At 33.9% G+C, this 25,663-nt stretch overlaps 1 protein-coding gene across 5 annotated transcripts in view; it reads left to right on the forward strand.

Moving 5' to 3' along the window:
• Positions 1 to 25,663, forward strand: part of Adgrl2 (adhesion G protein-coupled receptor L2) — a 141,180-nt gene that overhangs the window by 62,120 nt on the left and 53,397 nt on the right. For all 5 annotated transcript variants that reach the window (XM_013018341.1, XM_013018340.1, XM_013018344.1 and 2 more), the window contains exon 2: positions 3,163 to 3,376. In XM_013018341.1, coding sequence (XP_012873795.1) covers positions 3,163 to 3,376 — 214 coding nt within the window. The remainder of the gene's footprint in view (positions 1 to 3,162; positions 3,377 to 25,663) is intronic.

A 25,663-nucleotide genomic window follows, 5' to 3' on the forward strand; every position in this document is an offset into this window, starting at 1 on the left:
AAAACCCCCAAAAACCCACAGACTCTGGAGTCTCAGAGATTTGTATGAGGCAGAACAATCAATGATGCTAAAGCAGCTCCTATTTGATACCTTCATTTTGTACTCTGAAATTTACAACAATAATTAATTCCTAATTTACTATGGAGCCCCCTTCTAAAATGCTTCATATAAAACCTTTAACCCTAGTGTTAACCACATAGCAAAATGTTTTGTAACTATTAACTATTATAATATTTATCTGTGGAAAAACACAAGAATTTTAGATAATGGAAAATTCACAGATATGTACCCTACCTGTCCTGCATGAAACACCAAAGAACTCCAGTGATACATAAAAACATGTAAATTGCCAGACACTAATATGTCACACCTTTAATCCTAGGGGACTAAGGAGATTGAAAGTTGAGGGTAGTGGTTTGAAGCCAGCCTGGGCAAGAAAGGCCATGAGACATTTATATCCAATTAACTACCAAAAAGGCCAGAAGTAGAGCTGTGCTGCAGTTCAAGTTGGTAGATCAGTAGCCTTGAGAAAAAAAAGCCCAGGGACAGCACTAGGCCCTGAGTTCGAGCCCTACGACTGGCATTATACATGCATAAATAAATAAATAGGATTTAAACACTTAGCTATGAGATATAATTTGACTATAGATAATTTATTTTTTAATGTTCATAATTTTTATTTTCACTAGTGAAATAAATAGATGTTACAGAGGAAAGAAACTGTAATACATTGTGCTAAGATAAGCAGGTGCTAGCTTTGAAATTCAGTGATTTGGTTTTTATATCATGTATTGAAATTATTTACATTCTTTCTAGGTATTGATCGTAACTAAGCACCTTTTTATAGCTGAGCTAAGTAGATATATATTAAAATGAACATGTACAGTAACATGCATATACTAAAATTAAATATATAAAATAAATTCAATGTAAATAGATGAGAGCAAGAATTTAGAAAAGGGAACATTTAAAATTTTTAATTGGTAGGCTTTGTAGCTTTAGGTAAACAGTATTCACTGTTAAGAACTAACAAGTTCTTTTTAAGGAAAACACAATATCATGATTTCCTCTCCAGTAGATTCTGTATTAGAAGTCTTTTCAATTATTTTAAAATATGTTGACCTTTCTTTTCCTAACTTCCTTCTTGATTGTAGGTGTTAAAATTTGTGTTATCAGAACAGAAAGACATTCAACTATATAGCTCCCCAAATATCTTCCTAAAGCAGAGGAAAATTTACTTAGACCTATAACTAAAATTCTACAAACTAAGAAAGCAAAATTAAAGCACTCAGGCTAAAAAAAAAACAAAAACCCAAAACCACAGAGCTTCATAATCCTGTTTTAAACAAAATAGTAAGAATTGTGAATAATGGCTCCACGCCAGTCTTTTAATAGCATTGCCATATTTCTAGCACTTCTAAATAATGATTTATTATGCTTTTTTGTTATTATAGTTGCAACTTTGTCACTCATTTAAATTTCCACCTAGCCCTTGCTACAAAGAAATAACAGCTTCAAAAGAAACAAATGTCTTAATATTTTAAGCTGAGTGGTTTGTTCACAACAAGAGAAGATAGAGGAATATTTTGTGTGTGCTTTGTGTGACTGTGTGTGTACGTATATGCACGGGCATGCACACACCCTTATCCCTTGTTGTTGAAGAGCTATGTTTCGGAAGTTTGATCTATTTGTTGTCAGTCCAGCTATCTGCCCAGGTCTATATCTGTATAAGGCTTCCTTAGTAGTGACCTCTTCACATATGTTTAGCTCCTTCATAATACCATAAGCCATAGTGAAAGCACACCAAAGGTAGAGTCTGCCTGCCATGCTCTCCTGTACATTTTTCCCCCTTTCCCAATTCAGTGCAGCTGTGACTTTAGTTTTCTCAGTAGAGTCAGGGTGTAGCCACATTTGAGAATTACTGCTGAGCATTGTTTACATCTCCCCTGCTCCCCCCGCCCCCCAAAAATGTATTTTATCCTTGGAGGGACATCATATAATAAGGATATTGAACAGGTTCTGGCCTAAAAGAGCCCAGCTCATCAAGTTGAGGATTTAGAACTGGGAACAGTTTCTTTTACTTCTGTTAGTTTTTTTTTTTCCCCCTCATAGATAGATACATGAACTAAATCATATGGTGCAGAATAATTAAGATGATAGAGATATACAGTGTCCATAAATTCAAGAAGTGATTATACCATGAGTCTTTTCTTGTCACAACATGTTATGCTACTCATAAGTGTCATATTTATTTTGGGGAGAGAACTTTTTAAGACAAGTATTTTCATGATAATGTGGCTGCCAGCAAGTATCTCAAATGACAGGACAAGAAGACTTGCATGACTGCAGAGCTGTTACTCCATTGCACAGATGAAAACTGCTTCTTACTTTAGTATTTGTAAAGCTTGCCACTGCTTCTAAAGTTAATTTAGTTTACTATTTTTCTTTGAATTTACTCAAAAGCAGTTATTTGTGTTTATGCAAAATTGTGGAGAAAATACTTTTGTTAAAAGTTTTGTTGTTGTTGATTGTTTTTGTTTTGTTTTGGTGCCACTATTGGTCTTGAACTTGGCATAGGCACTGGCCCTTAGTTTTTGTACTCAATGCTGATGAGGACCACAGCTCCATTTCCAGCTTTTCAGTGGTTAACTGGAGTCTCCATAGACTTTCTTCCTAGGCTTGGTATTGGAACAGTGATCTTCAACTCTCAGCCTCCCGAGAATCTAGCATTACAGGTATGAGCCACCGGTTCTTGGCTATTGTAGTGATTTCTAAATGGCTTATAAAGATGTTACTTCAAGATAAAGATAAAGAAAAATAAGTAATAATAAATTTTAGGAATATAACTAAGAATCAATATGTGAAGCCTAACATGGTGGCACACACCTGTAATCCCAGGAAATGGGGAAGTGAATGATCACTACTTTGAGGTCAGCTTAGGCAATCTTATGATGAAAACAAATACAGTCAATCCATAATGCTGTCCCCCACCCCCCAAAAATGGCAGAGAGGTTGAGAGAGGGGAGAGAATATGTGAATTTCTGATCTCTTGGCAGTAGATCAGTCACAATACTTGAAAGTACCTTATTCAGGGAGTTTATTCATATACAGGTTAGCAGGGGTTAAAGATTAATTCTCTTTCTTTCTTTTGTGTACTTTCAGGTTTCAGCCGAGCGGCTTTACCATTTGGGTTAGTGAGGCGGGAACTGTCCTGTGAAGGTTACTCTATAGATCTTCGATGTCCAGGCAGCGATGTCATCATGATTGAGAGCGCTAACTATGGCCGGACAGATGACAAGATCTGTGATGCTGACCCTTTCCAGATGGAGAACACGGACTGCTACCTCCCCGATGCCTTCAAAATTATGACACAAAGGTAAATGACTTCAGATACTGGATTCGAATTTGTAAAATTGTTTCAGTTTCTATGTGTAAGGATAAAATCATTATTATTCTTTAATATTAAAGTGAGTTTAGATTTTTCCCTATTATTGTTGATTACTGCTTTACATTATGTCTTCTGCAACATTTAAGTCTACATCATTTTAATACTGATTGCAGAGAATATATAGTATGCTATAAAGCAAAAAGAAAGAATAGTATTTCAAATGTTTTTGTAAGGTTTCAAAATTTTGAGAAATATTTTCTGTAACAGGGATGTTTAAATGTCAAAATTGATTTTTAATTTAATTTTAATTTTAGCAGGTGCTAGGGCTTGAACTTGGGGACTGAGCTCTCTGTCTCTGAGCCTCTATGTGCTCAAAGCTAGCACTCCTCCATTTGAGTCAAAGCACTACTTTCTGCTTTTTCTGTTTATGTGGTACTGAGGAATAGAACTCAGGGCTTCATGCATGCTAGGAAACACTCTGCCACCGAGCCGCATTCCCAGACTTGTTTTCTTTTTACTTAAAAATAAAATCAAAGTCTTTAGTTTATAGTTTAATTTTGCAGGAAAATTGAACAGAGAGTTGCCATATAACCCTAATGCCACATAAGTACATACTTCCTTGTTTTCAACATCTTCCCCAGAGTAGTACATCACTTAGATTCAATGGATCTTTATTGACATACCTATCACACAGAATTCATCATTTGTATCGTGTACAGAGTTCATAGTTTGCGTTAGGATTTGATCTGGGTCCTGTGTGTTATCTGGGTTTTATCAGATATTTAAAGTTACATATCCAGCATTGTAGTACCATTCAGTATAGTTTCACCATCCTAAGGATTTTCTGTGTTTCATATCTTTCCTCCCTTCCCCACATTGGCCCCTGACAATTACTCCTCAATTTCTCCATTTTGCTTTTTCCAAAATGTCATAGCTGGACCCATTCATTATGCAACCTTTTCAGATTGGCTTATTTTACTTTAGTTAATAAGCATTTTTGTCATGTTTTTTTCTTAGCTTAATAGCTCATTTCCTTTTAGTTGAGTAGTATTCTGTTGACTGTATTTTATCACAGCTTGGTTATCTTTTCACACCTGGAAGGGCATCTTAATTTCTTTTGCGTGTTGGCATTTATGAATAAACCCACTATAAATATCTTATGTGGTGCTTTTTGTGTAGACCTAAAGTTTTAGTTCATTTAGGTGAATGTCAAGGTGTGTTATTGCTAGATTCTATTATAAGATTATGTGTAGTTTCTTTTAAACTCCCTAAGTTGCCTGCCAAAATGGCAGTACTGTTTTTTTATTCACACCAGCAAATGAATGGGTATGTCTTTTGTTTCACAGTTTGAACTCATTTACAAAATTCACTTCCACCATGAAATACTAATGGGTAAATTAGAATTTTGCTAATAGCAATTGTTCTTTCTGATACCTGAGTACAGTATAATAGGTATCTGAAATCAATGTGCAAAATGGTACCTCAAGTCTTGGAACACTCACTGTTCTCCGTTCTTTACCCATAAGAATCTGGCATTGTTGTTAAGGTGGTTCACTGCTATGTTCTATCATATGTCTTAAGTTGTTAGCACGTTGGCCTAGATATCTCAGTGCAGTTCATTCTGTAAATATTTACTGATTTGTTATTATTAAATATACAGTTATTGTGCAGAGCAACATGAACACAGTGTTGCTGGTACTAAATGATAGTACAAGGCAATAGTAAGGACAGTAGAAATAATGCCATTTTTCTTGATGATATTGAAGACTATTCTATTTTGGCAGCTCAATTCACACACATATACATACATGATAACATTTTCAGACAAAAGTCAAGAAAATGGTAATTAGCCTCATTTAGACTAGCAAGAATTAGACAGTGACCTGCTTGTTCAGAGATAATAAATAAATGCATGATTTATGAATTAGTAGTACAAGTTACAGACTTTTATCCTAAGAGAATGGAGGGAAAGTCTAGCTTCTAGAGCTAAGGTAATCAATTTAATCTAACTGACACAACAGTTGGGATGGTGGAAATGACTTTTATTATCAATACCAATTACTTTTCTGTCCTCAACCTTTCCTTTTCTGAACCTACTAATATTTTACTCTGTTATTTCTCCATATAATAATTACATTTTATGTAACATTCTAAACACATGGGTAAGTGTTGCTGAGGATGTGAGTTACTGAATATCACATTGTTAGAACCACACAAAAACTGAAGCAGACACTGCTTGTGGTTAATCAGCAAATTCTTCTTTTAAAATACTTCTGGGAAGGAATGTCAATGTGATATCCCTTAGTAAAAAACAAAAAGAAAAAATCCCTAGTGCTGGGTTTACAAGAGTGATCCACCAAACTAGACTCTATTATAATGAGGCTTTTAATATGAAATGGCAATGAACAATGAAAACTTTGAAATAAATTATCCCCCTTTTTTTGACAATTTTGATACATTAAAAAAAATTGCCAGCTTTTGAAAAAAGAAATTATTTGCCATAGAAGCTGAAGCTTCAAACTATCTATACCTTCAGTAATTAAACCTTTTCTGAAATTTTGTGATTTATTCCTTAAAAAAATTACTTTCATGTCTATTTGTACTTTACAACTAATTTTGTCATATGAGAGAAAACCTCCACCCTTTATCATTCTGAGCCTGACTTACTTCACTTATTATGATTTTTTTCCCTGGGCAATCCATTCCCCTGCAAATGACATTAGTATTATTCTTTCTGATAGGTAAGTAAAATTTCATTGTCTATATTGGCATATACCACATTTTCTTCATCCATTGGTCTGCTGCAGGGCTTCTGGGCTGTTTTTATAACTTGGGGATTAGTACAGCAGTAAACATGGATATGAAAGTAAGTGTCTTTATTGTATTCTGACTTGTAATTTATTCTTTTTGGTTTGTTAGTTTTCTTTTTTTTTTTTTTTTTGGAGAGGTCAAATGTTTTATTTATTTTTTATTTATTTTTTGCTTATGCGGTGCTGAGGAATCGAACCCAGGGGCTCTTGCATTCAAGGCATCACTCTACCACTGAGCCACCTTCCCAGCCCCCTGGTTTGTTAGTTTTTTGAGACAGGGTCTCACTCTATAGCCTAGGCTGGCCTTGAACTCTAGTGATCGTGCCTCAGCTTTGCGAATTCTAGAATTAATAGACATGTGCCTTATAGTCCAGCCTTGAACATTTCTTCTTATATAACTTTGAAATTTTATTCTATAGTATAGGTCTTGTGTGCTTCTCTTATTTTCAGATATACTCATAGATACTAATTATATATACTTAACACACAACTTTACTATAAGAAGTGGGGAATACCATAGCTTTCAGAATTTAGCCAAGAAAATCCATTAAAATGCAGTTGCAGTTCTGCCAGTTTTCTCTGGCAGACTTCATGATTATAGATTTTAGTTTGTATGTTCTCTCTTTGACATATAAGCCTCTCAACTTTTGTATTGATCAGTCTTCATAAAGCTTTGTCTGCTAGTCCGAGCCATATGAAAGAATTTTGTTATTTAATTAATACATATTCCCTGAACTCTCTTTAAAGACAGTGATAAACTTTATCTTTACCTTTTTAAGATCTTCAGATCTCTGTCTCTCTTATTAAATGGTATTTTTCAGAGGAATAAAATTAGCCCAATGTATCTTTTAATCATAGTTCATGTTTTACAGCATGTGGGGAGTTGTTTATTTTATGCTTGCATTATTGTAAGTGCTTACTAGTTGAGGTGGTTCTGTTGCTTAGTATATTTATTCGGTACACTTATTTATTCCCGTAGGATCTCAAGTATGCTATTTCTGAGAAACTACATTCATACTCTTTTATCCCAAGTGCTTTTATCTGTCTGTGGTGTCTGGTTTATCAACCATTTGTCCATTAGGATGAAGTATGTAAGGGGAAAAATAAATAACTCAGATGCTACCAACCTATCATCCCTGTGCAATATACTTTATTTATTTTCTGTTACTTAATGCATTTTCACTAATTCTTGTGCCCTTGGATGAGTTGTTACAAGGTAACTGACTTACATTTCTAGCTAAGGAATTGAAAACCTACTGGTATAGATTCTTGATGGTAATAAATAACCATTAATATATAATTGGTATATCTAATTGGACACATACTTTGCATGTCACTTACTGATGGACATTTAAAGCAAAGCATTCATTATAGGAAGGGGAAACTGTTGGCAGTAAAAAAAACAACCATGAACCATATTAAACATTGACATTTAGTGTGTAAGAAAGACTAATAAATTATAAAATGGCTTAGAAGACACGTCATCTAAATATGCCTTTTGACCATACTTATCAAAGGAAGGAAGAAGAAATAGTGTCACTTCAAAGATAGTGCATTACACTCTTTCATTAGTAAAATAGCTTTCTTACTAGGTAATGAAGCCTGATGATGTAACTCTGAAATTTATAATTTTTACAGATAAGATGTACAGAGTTTACCTTTTACATTTTTGCATTAATTATGTCCATTAGTTGAAGGCTGCATCATTTTTTTAGGACATATTACCATTTTTTTGTAAGTTTTTTATTGTGAAAATACTGTACAGAGGGGTTACAATTATATGGGCAAGGTAATGAGTACATTTCTTATCAAGCATTGTTGCCTCCTCCTTTGTTTCCCCTACCATCTCTGACCTCTCATCTATAATCCACCCCCCCCAAAGTTGTAAAGTTTGTTTTTTGACATAGCATCTTGTACATCTCATTGTTGCAATGGATCCACCTGTATCCCTGTTTTTTCCCTTCCCCTCCCCAAATTATACCAACATCAAATACAATGAAAAAAAGGGGTTATACCGTGGGGGAGGGCATACAAAGCAACAGAAAAAAATCACCTTATAAATATGTTAGAAACAATAGCAAGGAAGAAAAAACCACTTGTGTCCTTATTTTGGGGTTCATTTCGCTTAACATCATCTTATCTGACCATTTTTAAATAAGAATTATATTCAGTAAGATTCATAGCTTGAATATGTTTTGTTTTTGGACAGCTACCAGTTGAATGAGTAAGCAAAGTTAAGTTTTTATTTTGTTTTGATTTTGAGGCACCAGAGGGGCCTCAGCCTCAGCCTCCTTTAGTGCTTGGATTACAGGTGTGGGATACCACAGTAACATTTAATCTGAAATGGCTATGAACAAATAAAATTTATAATCCCTATTAAGTGCACACCTAAGAATAGATATTTTTTTCATATTAAGGCACAATTGCTAGTTATGTTTATTTTTTTCCTCTACTCCCTTCCCCCATCAAAATCTTACAGATCAGTACAACTAAAATATAACAATGTATCTTTTCCATCAGCTTTAGAAAAAAAATAAATGAGTTAGAACTTAAGATCTTTATCAGAACACTACATATCATTTTGAAGCTTCCTTGTAACTTCAGTATTTGAAATATGCTGTTTAGTATTTAATGAATAACTAGCAAGCATGACCGAGTAAAATTAAGAGTTTTTCATTCTTATTATCCATTAATGAGGTTTCCAAGCCAAAAAAAAAAAAACCTATATTTTATTGGGTAGAGAACACATTCTGATTTTTTTTTCTAAATATGTTCAGGAGCAGAATATAGATGGTAGCCCAAGAGCACTCACAATATATTCTATTGACTCAGTTTATTGAATGACAAGAGGAAGAGATTTGCTCTTATTTACATTGTTTTTATTGTCATCTATGATAGCTTTGTTAATTATGTATATATTTTGAAATTATGAACATGTAAAATGGGATAGTATCATAGTCACAGGAAAAAAATACCAACATTGATATTGTACAGTGTATGTATGGAAAATTATTGTGAATAATGAGTTTTCTGATGACATTTCACTAATACATAGTTACCTGTCAAGAAGATTTTAATGACCCATTCTTATTTTGCTATGTATTTTCCTTAAACTTTATTATGGCAATTGATTTATTTTCTTGTGCTTCCATTATTCTACAATTAGTTTGTGGGGCTAATAATGTCTTGGAGATGTTTCTAGGAAAATGTCATTATAAAGATACAAAGGTGTGATTTCATAGTCTTTTAATATTCCTTTACCATGATATAAACCAATTAATTATGTTGTATAACTAACATGTCACAGTATTGTTGCATGTCATATGCATCTTAAAGAGGTTTGATTTGGGAGATCACTTAAACACACCACCCATGTCACATACCTGACAGAAATAGTTAAAAGGAAGAAACATTTACTTTGACTTATGGCCCAAGGTTTTAATGCATGATTGATGGATCCATTGCTTTGGCACTTGATTGAAAGAAGACTATCATGGTGTTGGAAGACTGAAGCTGAGAGAGGCTGTTCACCTCTTTTCAGACAGAAGTGTAAAATACCCAGTGACAAGACATAACTTCCAAGAACTGCCCTCAATTGACCTACTTCCTTTAGGCCCTACCTCTGAAAGTTTCCATTACCTTGCAACAATATCACATAGTACCTATAGCTGTCATTTATGTGGAGAAAACTGTTACTTATTTAAATTACTTTTCTTTAGTAATACTTTCAATAAGGCTTGTTGCTGTGGGCGCATGCCTGTGATCCTGGCTACTCTGAAGGCTGAGATCTGAGGATTGCAGTTTGAAGCCTATTGCTGCAGGAAAGTATAAGACTTGTATCTCCAATTAATCAACAGAAAAACTGAAAATCAAGCTGTAGTTCAGGTGATACAGAGCCTTGAGAGCCCACATCTTAAGTTCAGGCTGCAAGATTTGTGTAGATGTGTGTGCACACATACACCTACACAAACACAAAAAGATTAAAAATTTAAAAATGTTTTAATAAACTAAGGGTTCCCCCCCCATTTTGTTAGAACTTACTACATGAGAATACATGAATATTTATATTTTCTAGAACATTTTGTTATTTGATAGTTTTTCTCACATGTGATAATTATGTCATGTCCTACATCTAAGATGTTCTCATTACTAATTTATGAAATTCTGTATATGTAATTTAAAAGAATATTTAAGGGCTGGGAATGTGGCTTAGTGGTAGAGTGCTTTTCTAGCAAGCATGAAACCATGGGTTCGATTCCTCAGTACCACATAGACAAATAAGCCAAAAAAAGCTGAAAGTGGTGTTGTGGCTCAAGTGCTAGAAGAAGCTCAGGGACAGTGCCCAGACCCTGAGCTCAAGCCCCAGGACTGGCAAAAAAAAATAAAACAGAACATTTAAAATTGATTGTGAGTTGTTAGCCGAACAGTACTGTATCATTTAAAATATAGAGAAGTTTGTCTGTTGGTTAGAGCAATAGATAATGGTCTGAACAGATACCCTGTCTGATAAGTTGATTTGGGATTTTGTGTGTATATTGCCATTTATTTCAACCCTTGATGAGTAGACCTTTATTAAGTAAGCCGCAATGATTACTGAATGTGAAATGTAACCAAGATTATTTTTTATTCAAATATAATTTAAATATTCATCAAAGAGAAGTTATGCTTAAGACTGACAGAGACTATTAACATCAAAAAATATAATTAACTGCATTGGGTATCATGAAGCAGAGTTAGCCAAATAGCCGAGAGGTCTAATTGCTGTAGAGTTTGAGAAGCAATGGTTTTATTTTATGCTGTAGCTGTGGAATTAATAGTAATGTGGTTTCCTATGTGGGCCAATTAAAAGCTGCCTGTTAAGGTTCATTGCTCTATAGGAAACCCATTGAATATCGCTTAGTAAACAGGATTGACATGTCAGTGTGTACACAATGATAAAACAGGAGAGAAAAAAAACACATAAAAATGAGAAGTAGTGTTAAAGAACTGTCTTTGAAACGGTGCCCTGAACTCTTTACCATACAGCGCTGTAGTGGATGTTGTAGTGGCCTTCCACGTTCTTTTGAGATCTTTCCCTGGCTGCCAGGAGAGTTGCCTTTTAGTGGGTTCACGGTTCTTCAATAGAATTGCATGGGTCTGCCAGGAGCTTTAACCTTTCTCCTCCCAGGCAGCTCTTAACTGAATGCCTGTGTAGGAATGTTCCCATGCCTCCTCCTCCTTCTTTTCCTTCATTTTAAGACTCTGAAGAGCCCTCCCAACTTAAGAGCTCCTTCCTTGGGGTTCCTCCAGAGCTGTTGTTAAATCCATCCTGAAGTTCATCTTTTTACTCTTCCCAAATCTGCTTCTGTGATGGTGACACTGATAGAGAAACTCCAGTGAGCCTCTCATGATATCTGCCTCAAAATTCCACTTCCTTTGTTACCCTACCAAAGACAAGAGGTGATATTAAATATAAAAACTCATCCTGTCTATGCAATTGGTTTATACCTTTTAGGAATCTACCCATTAAAGTGTTTTAAAAAATCAAAAAACTTTAAAGCAAAAACAGAAACCAAACAGAAAACCCTAAAACAACAAAGAAAATAGCTCAGTGTTACTGATAAAACTCAAAAGATTTTTTTTCCTTGCCTGGTGTGTAGAGATTTAAAAGTGAGCAGGTTGCAATGGTATTTTGACATTATGAGGTTTCTGAAAAGGTAATGTCAAAAAAGTGACGATAAGAGCAACAAGATGTTCCCAGGTTTCTTTTTCTTAATAATGACATACCAATAATAATGACATACCATAGTAATTTTTACCATGATGTATATCATGCCATATCATGCTTTTTTATTTTGCTGATAAAAACAATGATAAGATGCCACCTCCAAAAAGTTTGCTAAATTAGCATTTAGTCAAAGTTTTTGTAAGACATAAAAAAATCTTAAAATTGCTTAACAGAGTTTATTATGAATAGTAAGATTGTATATGTGATAACCTCATTGTTCAGTGGTCAAAAAAATCTAGCCATTCATCAAATATGTTCGCCCTGTTTAGATCTGTTGTATGAAGAGTGCATATTACTTTCAGAAGAGCACAGTTTTGCTGCTTCACTGTAACTAGCTTACTGCCAAGCCTAAACATGATGTTATCAACTCGAATCTGCTAACTGAGCTGATGAACTAGCTGAGCTCTTCTTACAACGGAAGTTTACCCCTCAAATATAATCTGGGAAAAAGGGGACATATGCAGGAATCACTGTTTTCCCAAATCTCCCTTACAGTGTAGACTTCCAGACATTGGTTGTGGAAAAGTGAGTAATGATATGAGGTGATGATATGAAAAGGGAGGCTGAAGAGATATTGAGGCCTGTTAACCAGTATACAACTTCTGTCCTCATCCTTCACTCTTTTTTGTACAATGCTGCTCTGCCAGCCACTTTTTTCTTTCTGGGTACTGTGTCTTCTTGTCTTGCTCTTAGGCTGAGGAAGAAAGCATCTTTCAAAGGTCGTGTTCTTTATATTTTTCAGAATCATGGCATAGTTCTGGAAAAATATTTTCCATTTTTTAAAGCTGTAATATCAGCACAGAAATTGAAATTAGAACGTCATTAACTATCATTCTTTTTATAGCAGTGCCATACACATTTTATTATTCTGTGTACACATTACTTGAATGTGGCATGTTTAGAAGATTGTTATTTCCACAATATAAATATTTCTACATCTGCCATATAGCCGAAGGTACTGTCTTCTATTGCTTTTTAGTACCAGAATCACTGGTGGATATGATACTGTGTTTTTCCTTCACCTACCTGTTCTTTCCCTTCCTCCCTCCTTCCTATTCCACCCACTCACCCATCTTTTCTTAGGTAATTTGTTGCTTTTGTGTCTGAGTTACAGCAAAGAGATACTTTCCTTGATCTCTGCTTTGTAAAAAGAGAGCTCTTCTGTTAATAGTTTGTAACTGAATGCTTATATGAGTTGGTGTTCAGTTATCAAGAATGCCATCAGCAATGCCTTGTTGCTTTCTTATCAGCTACTTCCTGCTGTCAGCCTGGCACTTATTTCAATAGAAAAGGATTTGCATCAAATGTAATGCCTTATTATATACAGCTAACATGGGGTTTTTAATTGTGCAAACACATGAGACTCCTGCAGTGGTAGTCAATTTGATAAAAGGATTAGATGATGAATATTTTGTCATGATTAAAGATTAGTTATGATTTATCAGAAGGATGCCAGTGAAATTTGTCATATATTTATCAGTCAGGTGAGAATGATTAAATTTGAGAGTGTATAAACTACAAAATATCTATCTCTTCAAAATCCATCCCTTCTGAATTTGATTATTTATATTCAGAGATGTGTATTAAGGATTGTTTTTGGCCTTCCACACCTGCTTTGTAGAATCTGTGTTTCCAGCTTTTGGGCCTTATTTATTTTCTCGTCTTAGAAATTAGTCAGATGAATATATAAAGTTTTTGTATTTTTATTTAAAGAAATGATACCTAATATGACTAGAGAAGTTAATTGGTGGGTTTAGTAACAACTAAAATGCAGATTATAGAAGAGATGACAGGCAGCAGAATGTGAATAATTACCAAACTAATTTTATAGACATTTATTGCTCTAGGGAGAGGAGAGAAAGATCACTTTGGGTTTGGGTGATCAGAGAAGAATTTAATACTGCCTGGCCAGCATAGTTTCTACTGGCTTTCTCCCACACCTGCTCAGCTGAGGCCCTGTGCCTATCTTTGTTCAGCCCAGTATGTAATAAGCAATCACAGCTCTTAAGCTAGCCCTGAGGGTTTACTGGGAGTTAGAAGGCAGTATTTCCTCAAACCAAAAGCCTTGTGTCCTGAGCTCTGATAGTTTTAAACCTTATAGACTTAAGGTCCTACAATGCATGTTTGTTCTTCTTTATAAAATTTATCATAAAGATACTTACAGAGGGTTACATGAGTACATTACCTATCGAGCATTGTTACCCTCTCCCTTTTTTTTTCCCATACTATCCCTCCATATACAAGATACAGGGCTATGGAATCAAATACAGTGACAACAGGGTTATACATGGGGGAGAGCATACAAAAGAAACAAAACAATTACACAGTACATTAAAAACAACAGTGACAAAGGAAAAAAGCCTCTTGTGCATGTTTGTTCTTAACAAGGAAGAAATATTTTAAATATCCATAGTAATTTCTGTGAGAACTCAAACCTTTCTAGGACCTTTCCCTTCCCCTCCCTCCCTCCCTCCCTTCCTCCCTTCCTTCCCTCCCTCCCTCCCTTCTCTCCCCTTCCTTCCCCTCCTCTCCCCTCATACTTGTTAATTTTTTTTAAAGTATTGTTGTCTGTAACTTTTGACATAATATCTCGTGTTGGTTTTCCTGTACTCATGAAGGACTATATTAAGTCAGTGGAGTTAAATGGACAGAATTTTCAGGAGAAACTGTCAGGTAGCCCAGTGATTGAGGAGAGAGTTAAGGGCCCTTCACTTCCAGGCCCTGCTCTACCTCCATTTCTGACCTAGTGCAGTTAAGTAGGCTTTTATTTTTTCAGTAAATTTGTAAATAGATTTAATTTAGTAGTACTATATTGAATGATGAGATATACCTTTTGCACCTATTTGTTATTAATACATATGTGCTATTAACACTGGTAGCATTTTTAAGTTGAGGAAGGAGTATTTATTGGTATTAGAACATACTTTTATGAAAATTCCTTGGGAGTTCTGTTGTAATTTCACTGTAAGAATAGACTAATCTCCCTAAGTGTATGATAAGATGAATTTTTTCTAGATTGGAAAGGACAATGTAGGAAACATAAGTTATGGCTTTTGTGTGGTATAAAGCTAAAATTAGAAAAAGATTGATAGTTTTTGGAGTACTTTCAGTTTATTTTCAGAATAAGACTTTTCTCTTTGTCTTGTACCCTGCGGCATTAATTTATTAATATTAACTCAATGCAGATTATAAAGATAAAACTTGTATCTTTTTATCCCCTTTACTCTAGATATTCTTATGCATCTGTTCATAAACAGATATTTCACTCCCTAAATGTGTTAGAAGTTGGATGAGGAAAATAAATTTCTTAAAATTAATAACAAAAGGATATGTAGCTGAAAAATGTTTGATAAAGAAAATACAGTATTTAGCAAAAGATCAGAATTCCATAAGAGTAGTGAATAATTGTTTTCTTGCCTCTTCATTAAAAAAATTCACTTAAAAGCAATAAAATAGTCTGCACTTAATTTCTGTTTTTATTTACTAGATCTGAATAATTCTGTTGACATTTTTGATGTTAGAAGCAGAAATAATCTGTATTAGTTATCAATTAGACTGAAGTTTTATTTGCCTTACAGTGTTGATAATATTGGCTAATACATCTAACATTGGGAGTCAGAAAAATAAATCTTTATGGCATAACTTCACTTTTTACCAAAAGCACCTCTAGCCGAACTAGGAGTCATATTCAACATGAATTTAAAATAACCACAGCACCGATCTAGTTTACTCAGTTTTTGCCCTCCAAAACTCCTTTTAGTTGCAGGTTCTTACGCAGTATTTCAAGCTCTAATCCTCTGAGCGGGTAATTAACGGACCAGTAAAGCTATTTGTGGAAAAGAAGAGCCATAAGGGTGAAAATATTTCTTCACTGAATGATCTTTAAGAAGTAAATAATTACATATGGAAAAGATTTGGGATGACCAATCTAAATCTGAGGATAATTAGAAAGAAATAGAATGAAAATTGAAATGCTTGGCATGCACAACAATTCTCATATCATAACAAAACTAATTAAATATTTAGAAACTAAAATCCCTTCACAATTTGAAGAAAAATAACCCACGACAAAAGGCTCTGTAGCTTTGCAGATAATTAGCAAGGGTTATAGGAAGGAAGAATATCACAGATTGGCTCCAAGGCTCTGCAAGGTCATGTCTTATTACGCTGTGTCTTTTATATACTCTGGTAACAAGTTTCTTGCTAATTTAATCTAACTAGGGCATCCCATAGCGATTTCCCATTTCCCTTGTTAAAAATGTAAGTGTCTACAAGTACAAACTGTAGTAGGTTAACATTTTTATAAATAATTACTTGTAATTGATAATTCTTAAAAGTGAAGGTGTTAAATTTGAATAAAAATGCAGTATTTTTGAAATACTTAAAAATTTTATTGTTTTGCTATTCACTTAAAATTGTCTTATTCCTTCTCTTAAACAGACCTGATGACTCTGTGAATGAAACTTAGTCTCAGTGGCATGCTTTGTAAATAAATAGCTCTTATTTTGCTAATAAAGGCAAGTGCATTTATGTTGAATATGCATTTCTGCAAATAAGACATTTTTGTGCTGGATTAATAAGGCGCGAAGTGAGTCAGGCCTAATTTGCATTAAACTGACCCCAAGGTCCAGTAAAAACTAAGGAATTTCAAAGATTTCTGAAACATAGAAAGTTGTTTTCAGCACAGCATTGCCACTTCAAAATGCTTATTTTAATAATTAATGTGGAACTTTTGAGATAATTTTAAAGGTTTCTAAGATACAAATGAACCATAAATATTAAAATATACATTCTTTAGTTCTAACTTCTGGCACAATATTTCACTCAGGTACAAAATGACTGTGGAATGTTGTGTAAGATTTCAACATCTGAAAAATGATTTGTCTTCCAGAAGTAAACAGAATTTTACTAATAGACATTTCTTACCTTACTTGATCCTTTGTGGCTGTTTCTCTTATATATCATATTCTTTCTCAGTAACATAGATTTTGTATTTTCATGGTTACTAGTTAAATAAATTTTATTTTCTATAACTTTTTTTTTTGGTGGGGGGGGTTCTGTTGTGGAGGCTGAACTCTGGGTCTGGCGCTGTCCAGTAGGACACTAGCCTTGCCTACCATTTGAGCCACAGCACCACTTCTGGCTTTTTTCTGCTTATGTGGTGCTGAGGAATCGAACCCAGGGCATCATGCATGCAAGGGAAGCACTGTTCTGCTGAGCCAACTTCCCAGCCCCTTTCTATAACATTTTACACCATTCTTTAAAATATTTAGCCACAGTTCTATCCTTAAAAGCAAAAATTATATTCAAGATTATATAAACCTTAAAACATCAGTAGATAAAAAACTAAATGCAGTAGAAATTGTATATTTTTTCTCCAAATTTGGTATCCATAAATACACTAACAATAAAGAATATTATGCTGGCAATTCTCGTACTATAGTAACTATTACACTGATTTGAGGATGCTTTAAATAATACAGTGTTACATGATGTACAAACTATATTGTAATGTGCCTAAAGGATTAAATTCTATATAATAGAGATCTTCTAGACAACACAAATGATTAAATTATGAGAGCATTGTTATGTGACCAGCGGGACATTACTATAGCACACCTATTTTTTGCCATAGTAATTACACACCATTCAGCTCCCTAATGTTAATGTTTACTTATCAATTAGGTTAGCTCACAAATCATCATTAATAAATATTTAAAGAAACCAAGTACTATTTTCCTTAGCTCTTTAGAAATTTAGATAACAAAAATTTTCATTAAACTCTTTTTGAAACATTAAGAGGTTTGGTTTAACATTCACCTGTTTCTCTCCTGCAATGGAAAGATGATAAGTTTCTGTCTTGAGCATAATTTCTGTGTATTGTCTCTCATTTTACTTGATAATTTTGCTTAAGCAAATCTGCCTTGGCACTTACCTACTCCTACTTTCAGGTGATGTCTTCAATATGTAGAAATCTTGTCCAGCATTAGGGCTAAAAAGAAGAATTGTTCTGTTGAATAGAGTATAGGTCCTTTGGAATTGTTAGTGCCTAGAGGAGTGATTGGAAGTTAAAGGGTACTTTTGCCTCTTTCTCTTAAGCATATAATCTATATCTTAAGTGTTTATTATTGGCTTTCATGACACAGAACAGTGTCTAAATTGACAGAATTGTCTGCGAATCAGGTACAGCTGATGGAAGCAGAATTAGATGTGTGCTGTTTGTTTTCTGTTAACTATGTTTATTTAGAAGCAGAAATAGCCAGGTAGCTATTCTTGATTTCATTCATTCAGCAACACTGAATGCCTATTATGTGGTAGGCATGTAATCACTTCCAATAAAAATTTGCAAATTAGCTCTCTTTCCCCCTCCCTTTTGTAGCAAGGCTTCCATTTTTTTTAAAGCTTGTGTGTATGAACAGAATAAAATGTACTAGTTGACGTATTTTATTTTTGATTAGTAACTGAAACTCAGTAATGAATTTCATTTCTTCTCCATTAATAAAAGCTTGAATTCATGTTAAAAACAATTCAACTGTACATTTAGAATGTACAGTTCACCTGTAGATGTGGTATAACTTTTTCTAGAACATTCCTAGCAATGTTCTGTTTATTATTGAACAATCAAATCATTGCATGCTTTCTTTGACACCTTGAAAGCATCTATTTCATCTCCAAAAAGGGAGCACTTTTAACTGAGATTGACAGTAGCTCAGAGAAAAAGTGATTTTATCGTTGCTAGCATTTTGTAATTGAGGTTTAAAAATAACAGATGCCAATTAGGAAAGGAAATTGTTCAAGTGGTTTTCACATACATATACAGACTTAACAGAATATTTAGAGGATTATTTCAAATCTAAACCAATTTGAATTTAGTTTCTATCATGATATATTGAGTTTTTCTGTTTAATGCTGGAGTATTTGTTTAAGTTAGTAGATTTTGGATTTTTAATCTTCCTTAGAACTGTGGTGAATAATGGCCCTTGGGAGGAGATAATGAAATTTTCTTAATTTATATTTTCAAGTAGAAGCTTCAGTTGAAAATGGCATCTTATGGCCTGGAGACATGGCTGTAGTGTAAATTTCAGGGGAACTGCAATAAGAATGCATGCCATCGGTGATGGGGAACATTGGAACAGTGAAGAAGTAATTTAAGGAAGAAAAAGAAAATGCACCAAAGTTTTATTGTAGCATATCTAATGATCTGCTGAAGATTGCCAATGGTTTTTGGAGCATGACTGGAGAAACTAATGTTATCTTGCCAAAACAGAAGGCCCTGCTTAATCAGCAGAACAAGACTATTGATTAAAACCCCTCTCACAATAGATTACATGTGGAATCTCATCTCCATACTTTGCACTTGGTAAAGTATAATAATGAGCATAAGATAATCAAAAGAAGAGTAAAAGCAATTTGTTGAGCATTGTACAATTTAAGATTAGAGTTGGAAGGAAAACAAATTTGCATGAATAGTTTGTCCTGTTTTTAAAGCCGTACACAGGGCAGAATATATACAATACTGGAACTCCTCTGGATGGGGAAATGATGTTTCTCTAAGGACTGCAAACTATATCCATTTTTATATTGCGGACAGTGTTACTGTTGTTTTCCATGGCGATAATTCCTACTTTTGAGATTTGTTATCTAGGCATTGTGCAGTTTTTCTGCATTATCTCATTTAACCTAAACAGCAAAACTCCAAAACAGGTAATGCAAAAGCTGAGGTTGAAACATTTAATATATTATGAACTCACAGATTAACACAGCTAATTAAGTAACCAAGTTGGATCTTAGCCCCTACTTCTTTGTGATCTTAAAAACGCCATTATAAACACGTTAGCCAGTAATTTTGTTTCTAAACCATTAGCAGCAGAGCTAACACTATACTGTATTTTTAAATGCAATTTTTTAAGAATATGGTTACTTATGTGTGCATTGTAATGTCTTTCACTTATTTTTTTAGAAGCTGGAGGAAAAGAAATATATGAATAATTTCCTGGCATTCATGTTTCATTAGTAATGAAACACCAAATATTTTATTTATCCTACATGACAAAGTAAATGTGTTTCCTCAAACATACTTCAGCTAGTCTGTGAATTGCATTTGCTTTTGTTGTTCCATGTAGCCATTTTGTTTGTGATGTTTTTGTTTGCTTTGTTTTGTTTTGTTTTGAGAAGGTATTTAGATTTGTAGCCCAGATTGCCTCCAGCCTGGCCTTGGGCTCTTCATTCTCCTGCCTCAACTTCCCTAGTGCTAGGATTATAAAGGTGTGTGCTCTCATGCCAAGCTATGCATATAATTTCCATACCATATCACATATGTTAATAATATGTGATAAATGCCCTTTTTAATCAATCATACATAATTTATTCAGTATATTTAATTATATAAAGCAGTGTAGATTCCTTCGAATCTAATGTTAAAACTGAGAACATTATTTACATATGGAATAGAAAATACGCTGTTTATAATACTTTGTAACAAAATTTTTTTACCATCTGCCACTGATGTTGGCCAAGACATACATTAAATTTTCTTAAAGTATTTTTAAAATTTTTCTTTTCTTACTGATTATGCATATATGTCTGAGCAGTAACACTAACTTAAAATAATATTTACTCTAAATTTTGCTAGTAATGAAATATATTGGCATTCTCTTTGCACAGAAAATGAATTAAGCTACTAATCCCCCTAATTATTATACTTTTCCTTCTGCTCTTAGAGATGAATATGCAGCTTTATCTTTTTTACCCACCACTTTCTTTCCCAGTTGAAGATAGAAATAACAGTAAGATTTTAGATAATTGAAATTCTGTGTTTTGCCTCATTTGAATCAGTTTATGACCTATAAACTATATTTGGAGTTTTCTTTGTTGTGGTTGATGGTTTTGTGAAAAAGATGCAGGAAGACTATGCGAACATTACAGTGTTACAAATCATTTACTATTGGATTTATTTTAGTTGTTTATTTATTTAGTTATATTTAGTTGGATTTATTTTAGTATGGGAATTCTCAGGTTGAAAATGTATACTATGTGTTTAAAAATATTAAAAGGAGAAGAGGAGGAAATTTTTTTTAAAACTTATAGCCAGATGTAATATATATATTAGGATATTTGTTGTGGTGGTAGGGCTTGTAATTGAACCCAGAGATTTGCATATGATTGGTAAGTGCCTTAGCTCTGAGCTAGAACCCAGCCCAAAGCAATGTGGCTGATTGTTGTTGTTTGTGGGTTTGTGTTTTGTTTTGTTTTACCTATCTGCTACTTGAACTCTGGGCCTAGACACTGTCCCTGTACTTCTTTTGGCTCAAGTCTAGTGATCTACCATTAGAGCCACAGCACTACTTCAGCCTATTTTTGGAGTTCATTGGAGTTAAGAATATCAAGGCCTTTCCTGACCAGGCTGGCTTCACACCATGATTTTCAGATATCAGCCTCTTGCTTAGTATCTAGGATTATATACAAAAATTCCTGGGGCCCAAGCTAAGGCAATGTTTTTGATCGTGGGTTTTTGTTGTTGTTCTTTTAAAAACTGCTTTTTTGCTTTTTTGGTACTGAGCATTGAACCCAGTACATAGCACTTGCTAGCAAGTGCTTTGCCACTGGGCTATATCCCAGCCCTGTAGCATTTTTTAACCAAATCCAATTCTCAGTTTGCTGAGTTGGAAATTGAAGAATATTTCAAATGATTTAAATGTTTCAGATTTTGGAGTAAGTTTAATTAAGTAATTTTATCTTTTGGGAAGGGATGTGAAGGGTAAACAAAGGAGGAGGCTGCAATGCTTGATAAGAAATGTACTCATTATCTTGCCCATGTAATTGTAACCCCTCTGTACAGTATGTTCACAATAAAAAATAAAAAAAATTACCTTTATTCTTTTAGGAAGTATTAAATAATTAAATATCAATTAAGTCAAAGTTTTAATATAGGAAAGTCAATAATGATTGCTGTTGATTATATTTTTGAATACTTTTAATGACATTCATAGTATACAATGAAGCAGAGTGTATTTTTACAGACTGTCAGAAATTATATTTCAGGTTTGTTCAGTGGTACAAATTTAGGAAAAGATCATTTTCTGTATTTTCTATTAAAAGCCAGTTTATACGTAATATGTACATGTACTAAGATGTGATTCACTATCTCAGTTTGTGAGTACAATGCATCTTCTTAGACAATGTCACTTCTTTGTCACTCTTCTCTATTTCTTCCCATCTCCTCTATCCTGTTAAGTTACCTGATTTTACTACAATACAGCATTTGACTTATCATGTCAGTTATTGATAAATAATTAGATATATTGATCAAAATAAGAGCAAACAGGAACCCTTGATTCCTATACCTAAAGTTGGGAAGGAAAATATCTTTATCATAAATCTGATCACATATGAAGTTTTACACAAAATACTTAATGTTATTATCTATGCCTAGTGTATCTCTAGCAACTGATTAGGAATCATTTTCAGTAGTAGTTAAAATGCCCAGGACCGGTGTTTATCCTTAGATTTTCTGAATCTGTTCTTATGAAGCCTAATAATTTGCTTTTCTTAGTTGAGCTATCTGATCACATTTTGGAATTACTACTTTAGCTATTGTAACTCGACAGTGCTTGTTTATAAATACAAAGCAGCTTTAAGACCCATTATTTGCAAGTTGAAGCATTTAGTTCATTTTTTAAAAAGAAATGATCATACTTCCTTAAAATTTGAATCAAAGGCCCTTTTTTTGTGGAAGTGGGGCCTGAACTCTGGGCCTGGGCGCTGTTCCTCAGCCCTTCAGCTCAAGTCTAACGCTCTCCCACTTGAGCTACACCGCCACTTCTGGCTTTTTCTGCTAATGTGCTGAGGAATCAAACCCAGGGTCTCATGCATGCAGGGCAAGCACTCTACCACTGCACCACCTTCCCAGCCTGGGGCCCATTTTTAAAACCCTTTATTTTCTCTTCTATCTTGTTCTCATTTACACTAAATTTACCATTTAAGAAAAGTTTAGATTAGTACACTGAATTCTCACAGTATTATAAAAATATTGATATTCTAGTTACTATTGTGAACAACTGTAGCTGATAGGAAATATCATTATCTTTTTATGGAGAGGAAGAGGGGAGAAAGTCATGCCAGCATCCATTCCTCTGTCTTAGAAAATAACTCCTGATCACCTTTTCTATTTTGGCTTTGGTTGTCTTTGAAGCTGAGCCATTTGTAGGAATTTACTATGCTTTTTTTGGCTAAGTAATTGTTTTCTTACTTGTCTTTTTAAAACACACCAATTAACAGTTTTACAATCTTAACCATATGGGTTAAAGCATTTTTAATTTTAAAGGTTTATAGCTCATATTGGATAGTTCCCCATTCATTTCTACACATTACTTGGAAACTTATAGCTACTCTTTCAATTGATAAAGGATATTCACAGTCCATATTTTCATTTCTGTATGTAGTTCTCTAAAAGTTCTGATTCATTTTGCATGAATAGATACTGGTGTGCATAGCCATGATATATTTTTTTCCATGTACAATTGACATTCTCATGTTGAATCTTTACGCTTGGTTAATTCAAAATTTCTGATTTTTTCAACATTCTTAATATATATATATATATATACATGTGTATGGAGTATAAGAAAATAATATATAGATATATACATGCTTCATATGTACATATATATATTTATATATGTAAGTATATACAATATTTTCAAATGTAGAATGAATGTTTTAGAAATGGATGAACTTGGGGCTGGGAAGGTGGCTCAGTGGTAGAGCGCTTGCCTTGCATGCCTGAGGCCCTGGGTTCGATTTCTCAGCACCACATAAGCAAAAAGAAAAAAGCCAGAAGTGGCGCTGTGGCTCAAGTGGTAGAGTGCTAGCTTTGAGCTAAAGAGCTGAGGGACAGTGCCCAGGCCCAGAGTTCAGGCCCCACGACCGGACCCCCTCCCCCCCAAAAAAAAGAAATGGATGAACTCTAGAAATGTGTGTGATTTTTGTGTGAAATTTATTGTCTCCTTACTTAAGATTTTACTTAAGATAATAGCTGTAGAATTCATACTTTTTACTGTCTTACCACGAGTGCTTTATATGTGATTCTTTAAGGATATTTATGTGGTTAGTACAAACCACCGAATTAATTATGACATTCATTTGAACTCATAATGGTAGTCAGATAACTAATCAGAGTTTTAAAAATTAAATATAGGCAGATGTTTTTTCTTTTGATCATATTGGTATACTTTCAAATAAAACATAGAATGTTCACGGTGTGCTTCCCTTTGACTTCTTATAAAACATACTGTCACATTGAGAAATACGGAAGATTTCTAATCCTATGTTAGTCATTTTATTCATCCAGTTACTTCTGGTGGGGAAACACTGGGTAATCTTCAATATAGTCTTTATTTTTGGAAAAATGAGATAAATCCTCAAAAAAATGTCCTATGCTCTATCTTCTGTGAGCCACCTTTTTACCATTGTCCAAAGTCCTTATGTTCCTGGTTCATTTCAACCTCAGTAGAAGCCATTTTCTCTTCTATAACCTGTCCCTAGTTTGGTGATGTAAGAGGAACATTCACTTGAGAAGGGGAGGTAATGTGGTATATGAAACTGTTTATTTTCCAATGGAATTTGGTTTTAATAGGATTTTTACAATGAGAGTGTTTCATAACTATTGGGAAAGTACAATCTGGTTGAGTAGTTATAATATTAATATAATAATAATATTAAACATATAGGAGTTTACATTTCTTGGTATCTAAGAGCTGTGAAGCTAAGATACAATGAAGATTCCTGTAGGTATGAATACGTACAAGAAAGGAAATGAAAGGACTGTCTTTTTTTGTGGACCCGGTTAGTGTTGAGGATTCCTGAAAGATGAAGCAACTCTTATAGCTTGCAGAATTTAAGACAGAAGAAAAATGATGCATCTGAACTATATTTCTACATTGGTTGAAAAATTATATGTGACCTATTGAAAAAATCTTAAAATCTGCCTATATGGGGCTTGAACTCTGGGCCTGAGCACTGTCCCTCAGTTCTTCAGCTCAAAGCTAGCTCTGTGCCACTTCAGGCTTTTTCTGCTTATGTGGTACTGAGGAATTGAACCCAGGGCCCTCATGCATGCAAGGCAAGCACTCTACCACTGAACTACCTTCTCAGCTCTGATTTTTTTGTTTTGTTTTTGTTTGGTCTTTTCTTTTTTGGTACTGGGGATGGAATTCAGGATGTTGACACTTGCTAGCCGAGTGCTTCACCACTGAGCTATATCTCATCCCTCTGCCTATAATTTTAAGCTGTAGAATACAATATTCTGTGACTTATATTAAAATCATTAATTTATGCCAAATGGCAATAAACCACTGGAATATTTCTTCAAAGGAACTAAGAATAGCAGGAAAAAATACTAGAATGTTGTGAACACTCCCCAGTTTACATTATCTATATTCTTGAAATGATAATATATAGTATATATTTTAAATATCACACTATATAATAGATTAATCACGATAGAAGTTGATTACATTAATATTTGTAAAGCAAATATTATAATTTCTTAACTATATAAGACATTTGAAATTTACTGTAGTGTATTTTGAATTATAAAATGTAGCTATTTAAGCCTGTAAAGCTTTTACACTTTGCTTCCCTTCAAAGCATGATCATGTTAGTTTTAATGTGAAATATCTCCAAAGTACATTGTTTTTT

Source organism: Dipodomys ordii, unplaced genomic scaffold, assembly GCF_000151885.1.
Source record: "Dipodomys ordii isolate 6190 unplaced genomic scaffold, Dord_2.0 Scaffold39, whole genome shotgun sequence".
In the NCBI taxonomy this organism is placed as follows: domain Eukaryota; kingdom Metazoa; phylum Chordata; class Mammalia; order Rodentia; family Heteromyidae; genus Dipodomys; species Dipodomys ordii.